The sequence below is a fragment of the Coregonus clupeaformis genome, unplaced genomic scaffold (genome assembly GCF_020615455.1).
Source record: "Coregonus clupeaformis isolate EN_2021a unplaced genomic scaffold, ASM2061545v1 scaf0205, whole genome shotgun sequence".
NCBI lineage: Eukaryota > Metazoa > Chordata > Actinopteri > Salmoniformes > Salmonidae > Coregonus > Coregonus clupeaformis.
The window spans coordinates 169,346-178,332 of NW_025533660.1; the positions used below are offsets into that span (position 1 = coordinate 169,346).

An 8,987-nucleotide genomic window follows, 5' to 3' on the forward strand; every position below is an offset into this window, starting at 1 on the left:
GTTGAACAGTATGGAGTTATTGTTCAAAAAAGGGGGACTGATGGGTTCTGACTTCTAAACTGGAAATATGAATATCCTTATTCATGTTACAGAGGGAGAGAGGGAATGCAGAACATTTACATTCTGCCAGATCATGTTATTGTTAGACATCAGGTAGCCTATGGATAGGGAGAAGGGCCACAGTCTGGTTTCAGTTGTTGGGTTGTAATTTGAAATACTTGCTACACCAGAAGTTAATGGTTATATGTAGTAGGAATGTCGGGGCGGCAGGTAGCTTAGTCGTTAAGAGCGTTGTGCCAGTAACCGAAAGGTCGCTGGTTCTAATCCCCGAGCCGACTAGGTGAATAATCTGTCGATGTGCCCTTGAGCAAGGCACTTAACCCTAATTGCTCATGTAAGTCGCTCTGGATAAGAGCGTCTACTAAATGACTAAAATGTAAATGAATGTATATGGTTAGGTCAGATAAGGGTGGATTGGTGTGGAATGGGGGCCAAGGTCAGGTTAGGTCACATGAAGGGGAAGGAATAGTTTATTACCCACATCACTTAACTTCCTGCCTAGCAACAAAGATGTAATGTGTAGAGAAAAGGAGGAGACCACCTAAAGTGGGGTATATATACTTGTGCTGGTGGGAACATGTCTTTGTCTTGCAGCTGTTTGACCCATTGGGTGAATAAACTTGGTTTGAGCTGTTCTTAGTCGTCCGTGAGTTTTTACTCTGTTTATTTAGAATCTAACAGTGTCTTATCAAATCAAATCAAAATTAAATTGTATTGGTCACATACACGTGTTTAGCAGATGTTATTGTGGGTGTAGCGAAATGCTTGTGCTTCTAGCTCCGACAGTGCAGTAATATCTAACAAGTAATATCTAACAATTTCACAACATATACCCAATACACACAAATCTAAGTATGGAATGAATTAAGAATACATATATGGACGAGCGATGTTAGAGCGGCATGGACTAAGATACAGTAGAATAGCATAGAATACAGTGTATACATATCAGATGAGTAATGCAGATATGTAAACATTATTAAAGTGGCTAGTGATTTCTAGTCTATGTCTATAGGCAGCAGCCTCTAATGTGCTAGTGATTGCTGTTTAACAGTCTGATGGCCTTGAGATAGTACGTCCCTCTGAGTCTGAAGAGCAGAGAAGAGCAGCCCCCACCAGTTCAGCTTTGACAAATAACATGTTACCTCATGTTTCAGCATGATAATGCACAGCCCCATGTCGCAAGGATCTGTACACAATTCTTGGAAGCTGAAAATGTCCCAGTTCTTCCATGGCCTGCATACTCACCAGACATGTCACCCATTGAGCATATATGGGATGCTCTGGATCTACGTGTACGACAGTTTGTTCCAGTTCCCGCCAATATCCATCAACTTCGCACAGGCATTGAAAAGGAGTTGGACAACATTCCACAAACCCACAATCAACAGCCTGATCAACTCTATGTGAAGGAGATGTGTCGCGCTGCATGAGGTAAATGGTGGTCACATCAGATACTGACTGTTTTTCTGATCCACGCCCTACTTTTTTTAAGGTATCTGTGACCAACAGAAGCATATCAGTATTCCCAGTCATGTAAACTCTTCCTAATGCATTTCTTTCAATTGACTGATTTGCTTATATGAACTGTAACTCTTTGAAATAGTTTCATTTTGTGTTTATATTTGTGTTCAGTGTAGTAGTCCAACCTCTCAAACTCCCAGTCAGCCCCTGGTAAAATCAACATCTCCAGAGACGACTCCAGCAGCAAGCTGTACCTACAGATGAACAGCCTGAAGAGTGAGGACACAGTAGTGTATTACTGTGCTAGAGAGTCATTGTGGTAAAACTAATGGAAGAAGCAATAAAAAAACACTTCCCCATTCAGCACAGACAACCTCATTTTTTAAAATGCTTTAATAGTAAAATGTTCACAAGCACCGCCATGAATCTGTTTTTAAAAGAATACGCACTGTGCACACACTGGTTGAAACAACTTTGAAATTACGATGAACCAACGTGGAATAGACGTTGAATTGACGTCTGTGCCAGTGGAGTCTCCTCAGAGGAGAAAGGGAGGACGATCCTCCTCAGTGAATTTAATACAAATTTAAATAGTGAAACAGTAAAACAGTTATCCTTTTTAGATAAAACTATACTAAATATAGTCACATGTCACCAAATAATTGATTAAAACAGACTGTTTTGCAATGAAGGTCTACACTAGCCTCAACATCACTCTGTAGGGTAGCACCATGGTGTTGCCGGAGAACAGCTAGCTTCTGTCCTCCTCCCCTGGGTATATTGACTTCAATACAAAGCCTATTTTTATTTTTACAAAATTCACTGAGGAGTATGGTCCTCCCTTTCCTCCTCTGAGGAGCCTCCACTGATGAAAACTATTTCCATTTGATTTGAGTGGTGAGATGGATAAAGAAATCAGACAATTTAATTAATATTATAGACCTTGACAACAGTTGTATTAATTATATTATTTTCAGCCATTCACTTACATTTTAGCAGACACTCTTATCCAGAGCGACTCAGTGTTAAGTGCTTTGCTCAAGGGCACATGAACAGACTTTTCACTTATTCAGCTCGGGGATTCGAACCAGCAACCTTTCGGTTATTGGACCAACACTCTTTTTGTTTTAGTTTTTACCCCTTTTTCTCCCCAATTGGTAGTTACAGTCTTGTCCCACTGCTGCAACTCCTGTACGGACTCGGGAGAGGTGAAGGTCGAGAGCCATGCGTCCTCCAAACACGCGACCCTGCCAAGCCGCACTTCTCGCTAACCCGAGCCAGCTGCACCAACGTGTCGGAGGAAACACCGTACAACTGGAGACCGAAGTCAGTGTGTATGTGCCCGGCACGCCACTAGGAGTCGCTAGAGCGCGATGGGACAAGGACACCCCGGCCAGCCAAACCCTTCCCTAACCCGGACGACGCTGGGCCAATTGTGCGTCGCGGCCCGCTGCAACACAGCCTGGGATTGAACCCGGGTCTGCAACGCAGTGCCTTAGACCGCTGCGCCACTCGGGAGGCCGTGGTCCACCAGGCTACTCATCACACACAATTTTTGGACAGACCATATTCATGGTTTGTGTTGGTAATAAATATAACACACTTTTTAAGAATTGCATTGAACAATGAGTCCTTCTCCAAAATAGCAAATTTCTCTATGTGGTTTCTCATTGCTGTCCTGGGCACCTCCCCCTAAATACTTAAGTATGTCTTGATTATAACTGGGGTGAGGGGAGAGAGTTTAGGGGAGAGAGTTTAAGAATGTATTTTTATCAGGCGTGTCTATCAAAATGAGTGTTGGGCACACTAATTCAAAACTACCCAAGCATGACTTCTACCCCAGGATGCACCTGCACTCAGAGCATAGTAAGACCAATGTATCGTTGAAAAAGTGCTGTAACACATTTAAAAACAACACACAACAGTGATGTATTGCAGATGTCGGAGAAAATGACTTATCCACCAGGCACATACTGGTTACATCAACATTGTTTCAATTTAATTTGTCAATGTATTGTTATGTGGAATCTACATGGAAAATACATTGGAAGTTATAATTTCAACCACAGGATTATGTCATCATGGTAACCACATTTCAGTTTCAAATATGTTCAATTTCTACCTTTAAAACAAGGTCACTGATATTCCCATTATATAATTATACAGTATATATCCTCTTTCACCTAGCCCCACTTCCTTTTTCTCCCTCTACCTGCTACTTATATAAACACCTCTCTGTATCTGAGAGTCCTAGTACGGTCCCTCTGAGTCCTGCAGAGTAGAGCAGCTTCAACACAAACCATGTTCCCTGCATCTCTGCTGCTACTGTTGATAGCTGCATCCTGTGTGTCTATTTTTTTTAAAAAGGTTTATGGTGAATAAATTGACTAATTAAGTTTTAGATTCCGTTTTAACAACATCTGTGATTTCTTTCAACAGGTGTTCATGGTCAGACATTGACTGAGTCTGGACCAGTAGCTCAAAAGCCTGGAGAATCCCACCAACTGACCTGTATTGTCACACTCTGGCTCTGGGACTTTGTATGTTGAGTCAGGGTGTGTTCGTTTTGTTGTGTTTTTGGGTATGTTGGCTTTGTAGTCATATGACTCCCAATCGGAGGTACTTGCAGTGTCAGCTGTCGGCTCGTTATCTCTGATTGAGAGCCATACTATACTGGGTGTTTTCACTTTGTCTTTGTGGGTTTTTGTTCCATGTTTCTGTCAGTGTTACAGAGGGGACTTCACTATCGTCATTTGTTGTTTTTTGTGGTTGCTTTATTTAATAAAGTCATCATGTTCACTCACGCGCTGCGTATTGGTCCGCTTCTTCAGACGATCGTGACAGAAAAACCCACCATAGAAGGACCAAGCAGCGTGTCCAGGAGCAAGACAGCTGGACATGGGAGGAAGCGCCTGGTAAGGAGATCGAGAGGCTGGCGATGGCCCAGGTGGGCAAATCGTGGTCCTGGGAGGACATGCTCGGGGGCAAGGGACCTTGGGGGAAGATCAAGGCCCTGGCGAGAGAGGAGCAACGGCGTCAGCAGGGCCATCATCGTTGGAAGGACGAGAGGCAACCCCAAAAAAGTTTTTTGGGGGGGACATGGCACGGCTGGGCAGCAGGAGGCTGCCACAGGGGAGACGTGGAGAGAAGGCTATCGGATTACGGGAGCCATTGGCGAGTAGAGGAAGGGAAGTTGTTGCGGCACGGCGTGAGAGACTGATGTGTGTTACCAGTCCGGTCCGGCCCGTTCCTGATCCCCAGTTAAAGCCAGTGGTGTGTGTTCCCAGTACGGACGGCCTGTTCCTACTCACGCATCAAGCCCACGGTGTGCGTCGCCAGCCCAGCCCGGCCTGTTCCTGCTCCACGCACAGAGGATACGGTGTGCGTCGACAGCCCTGCCCGGCCTGTTCCTGCTCCACGACCAAGGATACGGTGTGCGTCGACAGCCCTGCCTGGCCTGTTCCTGCTCCACGCACCAGAGGATACGGTGTGCGTCGACAGCCCTGCCCGGCCTGTTCCTGCTCCACGCACCAAGGATACGGTGTGCGTCGACAGCCCGGCCCGGCCTGTTCCGGCCACTCGCACCAGGGATACGGTGCGCGTCGCCAGCCCGGTCCGGCCTGTTCCTGCCACCCGCACCAAGTCTCACGGTGCGCGTCGCCAGCCCGACCCGGCCTGTTCCTGCCACCGCGCACCAAGTCTACGGTGCGCGTCGCCAGCCCGACCTGGCCTGTTCTGCCACTCGCACTGCAAACTCGACGGTGCGCGTCGACAGCCCGGTCCGGCCTGTTCCTGCCACCGCGCACCAAGTCTACGGTGCGCGTCGCCAACCGGTCCGGCCTGTTCCTGCTCCCGCACAGCCCTGAGATCGTGTCCTCAGCCTGGGACCACCAGTTCCGGCACCACGCATCAGGCCTACGGTGCGTCCCCAGGGCCCAGCATGCCCTGTTCCTTCTCCCGCACTAGCCCTGAGATGCGTGTCCTCAGCCCGGTACCTCCAGTTCCGGCACCACGCACCAGGCCTACGGTGCGCCTGACGGCCAGAATCTGCCGTCTGCCCAACGAGGCCTGAACTGCCCGTCTGCCCAGGCGCCTGAACTGCCCGTCTGCCCAGGGCGCCTGAACTGCCCGTCTGCCCAACGGCGCTTGAACCACCCGTCTGCCCCTACGGCGCTAAAGCCGCCCGTCTGTACTGAGCCTGCAAAGCCGCCCCGTCTGCCATGAGCCTTCAGAGCCGTCCGCCAGATCGGAGCCGCTAGAGCCTTCCCGCCAGACAGGAGCCGCTAGAGCCTTCCGCCGGAGACAGGAGCCAGAGCCGTCCGCCAGACAGGATCAGCCAGAGCCTTCCGCCAGACAGGATCAGCCAGAGCCTTCCGTCAGACAGGATCAGCCAGAGCCTTCCGTCAGACAGGATCAGCCAGATCCGTCAGCCAGCCATGAGCAGCCAGACCTTCAGCCAGCCATGAGCAGCCAGATCCGTCAGCCAGCCATGAGCAGCCAGATCCGTCAGACAGCCATGAGCCGTCCAGCCAGAATCCGCCAGAGCCGTCCCAGCCAGGATCCGCCAGAGCCGTCCAGCCAGGATCCGCCCAGCCAGCCAGGATCCGCCAGAGCCAGCCAGCCAGGATCCGCCATTTATCCTAGTGCTGTCCCTTATCCTGTTGCTGCCCCTTATCCTGGTGCTGTCCCTTATCCTGTTGCTGCCCCTTATCCTGGTGCTGTCCCTTAGTCCGGTGCTGCCCCTTAGTCCGGTGCTGCCCCTTAGTCCGGTGCTGCCCCTTAGTCCGGTGCTGCCCCTGAGTCGGTGCTGCCCCCTTAGGCCGGTGCTGCCCCTTAGCCGGTACTGCCCCTTAGCCCGGTGCTGCCCCTTAGTCCGGTGCTGCCCCTGAGTCGGTGCTGCCCCTGAGTCCGGTGCTGCCCCTTGGCCGGGTGCCCGTGAGTCGGTGCTGCCTTAGTCGGTGCTGCCCCTGAGTCCGTGCTGCCTCTTAGTCAGTGCTGCCCCTTAATCCTGTGGGGTTTAGTTGGGGGGTGGTCATGTGGAGGGAGGTTACTAAAGCGGGTAGTGACTATGGTGGGGGTGGGGACCACGACCAGTGCCTGAGCGCCACCATGGACAGACGCCCACCCAGACCCTCCCCTAGACTGTATGCTGGTGCGCGGAGTTCGCACCTTTAGGGGGAAGTACTGTGACACTCTGGCTCTATGGACTTTTATTTTGAGCCAGGGTTGTTATTTTTCACTTGGGTGTATTTCTATGTTGGTTAGTCTAGGTATTTGTTTTCTATGTTTGGTCATTGACTCCCAATCGGAGGTAACGAGTGTCAGCTGTCGGCTCGATTATCTCTGATTGGGAGCCATATTTATACTGTGTGTTTTCACCTTGGGGTTGTGGGTTTTTTTGTTCCATGTTTCTGTCAGTGTTACAAGAGGACTTCACTATCGTCATTTGTTGTTTTTTCGTGGTTGCTTTATTAAAAATAGTCATTATGTTCACTCCACGCGCTGCGTATTGGTCCGCTTCTTCAGACGATCGTGACATGTATAGCCTCTGGGGTTCACATTCAGTAACTACTACATGGCTTGGATCAGACAGGATCCTGGGAAAGGACTTGAGTGGGTTGCTTTATTAGCACAGCTAGTAGTCCCATCTCTTACTCCCAGTCAGTGCAGGGTAGATTCACCATCTCCAGAGATGACTCAGCAGTAAGCTGTACCTACAGATGAACAGTCTAAAGAGTGAGGACACAGCAGTGTATTACTGTGCTAGAGAGTCCAGGCTCTGTCGCAGCCGGCCGCGACCAGGAGACTCATGGGCGCGCACAGTGGCCCTAGCGTCGTCCAGGGTAGGGGGAGGGAATGGCCTGGCAGGGATGTAGCTCAGTTGATAGAGCATGGCGTTTGCAACGCCAGGGTTGCGGGTTCGATTCCCACTGGGGGCCAGTATAAAAAAAGATGTATTCACTAACTGTAAGTCGCTCTGGATAAGAGCGTCTGCTAAATGACTAAAATGTAATGTAAAAAATATGGTTAAACCAATGGGAGAAGCCATACAAAAACCACTTCCCCATTCAGCACAGACAACCTCATTTATTTATTTTTATTTTTATTTTTTTGAGGGAGGGAGCTTAGCTTAATATTGCAGATAGATTTTGGGTTCAATCAATTTAATTGTTAGCATCATTTATAATCCCCCTTACTTAAAAAAAAACAATCCAATAAATGTTTTAATAACTAAATGTTCACAAGCACCGCCATAAATTTGTTTTTACAAGAATAACTTGATTCATACAGAATAGTATTACCAATAATAAGAAAACAATGTTTAACCATTCTAGAGTTTCATCTACCATAAGTGTAGTGTTAGAAACAGATACATTATCATATAATTTCCCCCCATTTTGCAATGATATTCCCAGTCCTTTTATACATGATTATCTTCATTACGCAAATGTGATCTTACCTCTCTCTCTCTCTCCCTCTCTCCCTCTCCCTTATATAAACAAGCTCTATATGTCTGTCCTAGTACATCCCTTAGAGTCCTGGAGAGTAGAGAATAGCAGCTCCCACCAGTTCAGCTTCAACATAAACCATGTTCCCTGCATCTCTGCTGCTGCTGGCAGCTGCCTCCTGTGAGTCTTTTTGGATTTTTAATAGTTTATGGACTTAAGTTCTGGTGAATAAATTGACCCATTAGGTTTTAGATTCTGTTTCAACAAAATGTGTTATGATCTTTCAACAGGTGTTCATGGTCAGACACTGACTGAGTCTGGGCCAGTGGTTAAAAAGCCTGGAGAATCACACAAACTGACTTGTACAGCCTCTGGCTTCACATTCAGTAGCTATGAGATGAGCTGGATCAGACAGGCTCCTGGGAAAGGACTAGAGTGGGTTGCTTATATAGGCACATCTAGTAGTCCCATCTCTTACTCCCAGTCAGTCCAGGGTAGATTCACCATCTCCAGAGATGACTCCAGCAGTAAGCTGTACCTACAGATGAACAGTCTGAAGAGTGAGGACACAGCAGTGTATTACTGTGCTAGAGAGTCACAGTGGTTAAACTAATGGGAGAAGCCATACAAAAACCACTTCCCCATTCAGCACAGACAACCTCATTTCATTTTGATGAATGATTTAATAGCAAAAGAGTTCACAAAGCTACCACCTTACATTTGTTTTTAAAATGATAACTTGATTCTTACAGTATATAATTACCAATAATACGAAAACAAAGTTTAGCAATTATAGAGTTTCATCTCCAATAAGTGTAGTGTTAAAACGGACACATTATCACATCATTTCCCCCATTTTGCACTGATATTCCCAGTCCTTTTATACATGATTATCTTCATTACGCAAATGTAATCTTACCTCTCTCCCTGTCCCTCTCCCTTATATAAACAAGCTCTATATGTCTGTCCTAGTACGTCCCTCTGAGTCCTGGAGAGTAGAGAAGAGCAGCTCCT

The 8,987-nt window shown here is 47.8% G+C and overlaps 1 gene segment (V, D, J or C); it reads left to right on the forward strand.

Annotated features, from left to right (window-relative positions):
* Positions 1-8,044: 8,044 nt before the first annotated feature.
* Positions 8,045-8,586, forward strand: LOC123484141. The segment is given in 2 exon segments: positions 8,045-8,153; positions 8,264-8,586. Coding segments are annotated over 2 exon segments (363 nt in total).
* The last annotated feature ends 401 nt before the right edge of the window (positions 8,587-8,987 follow it).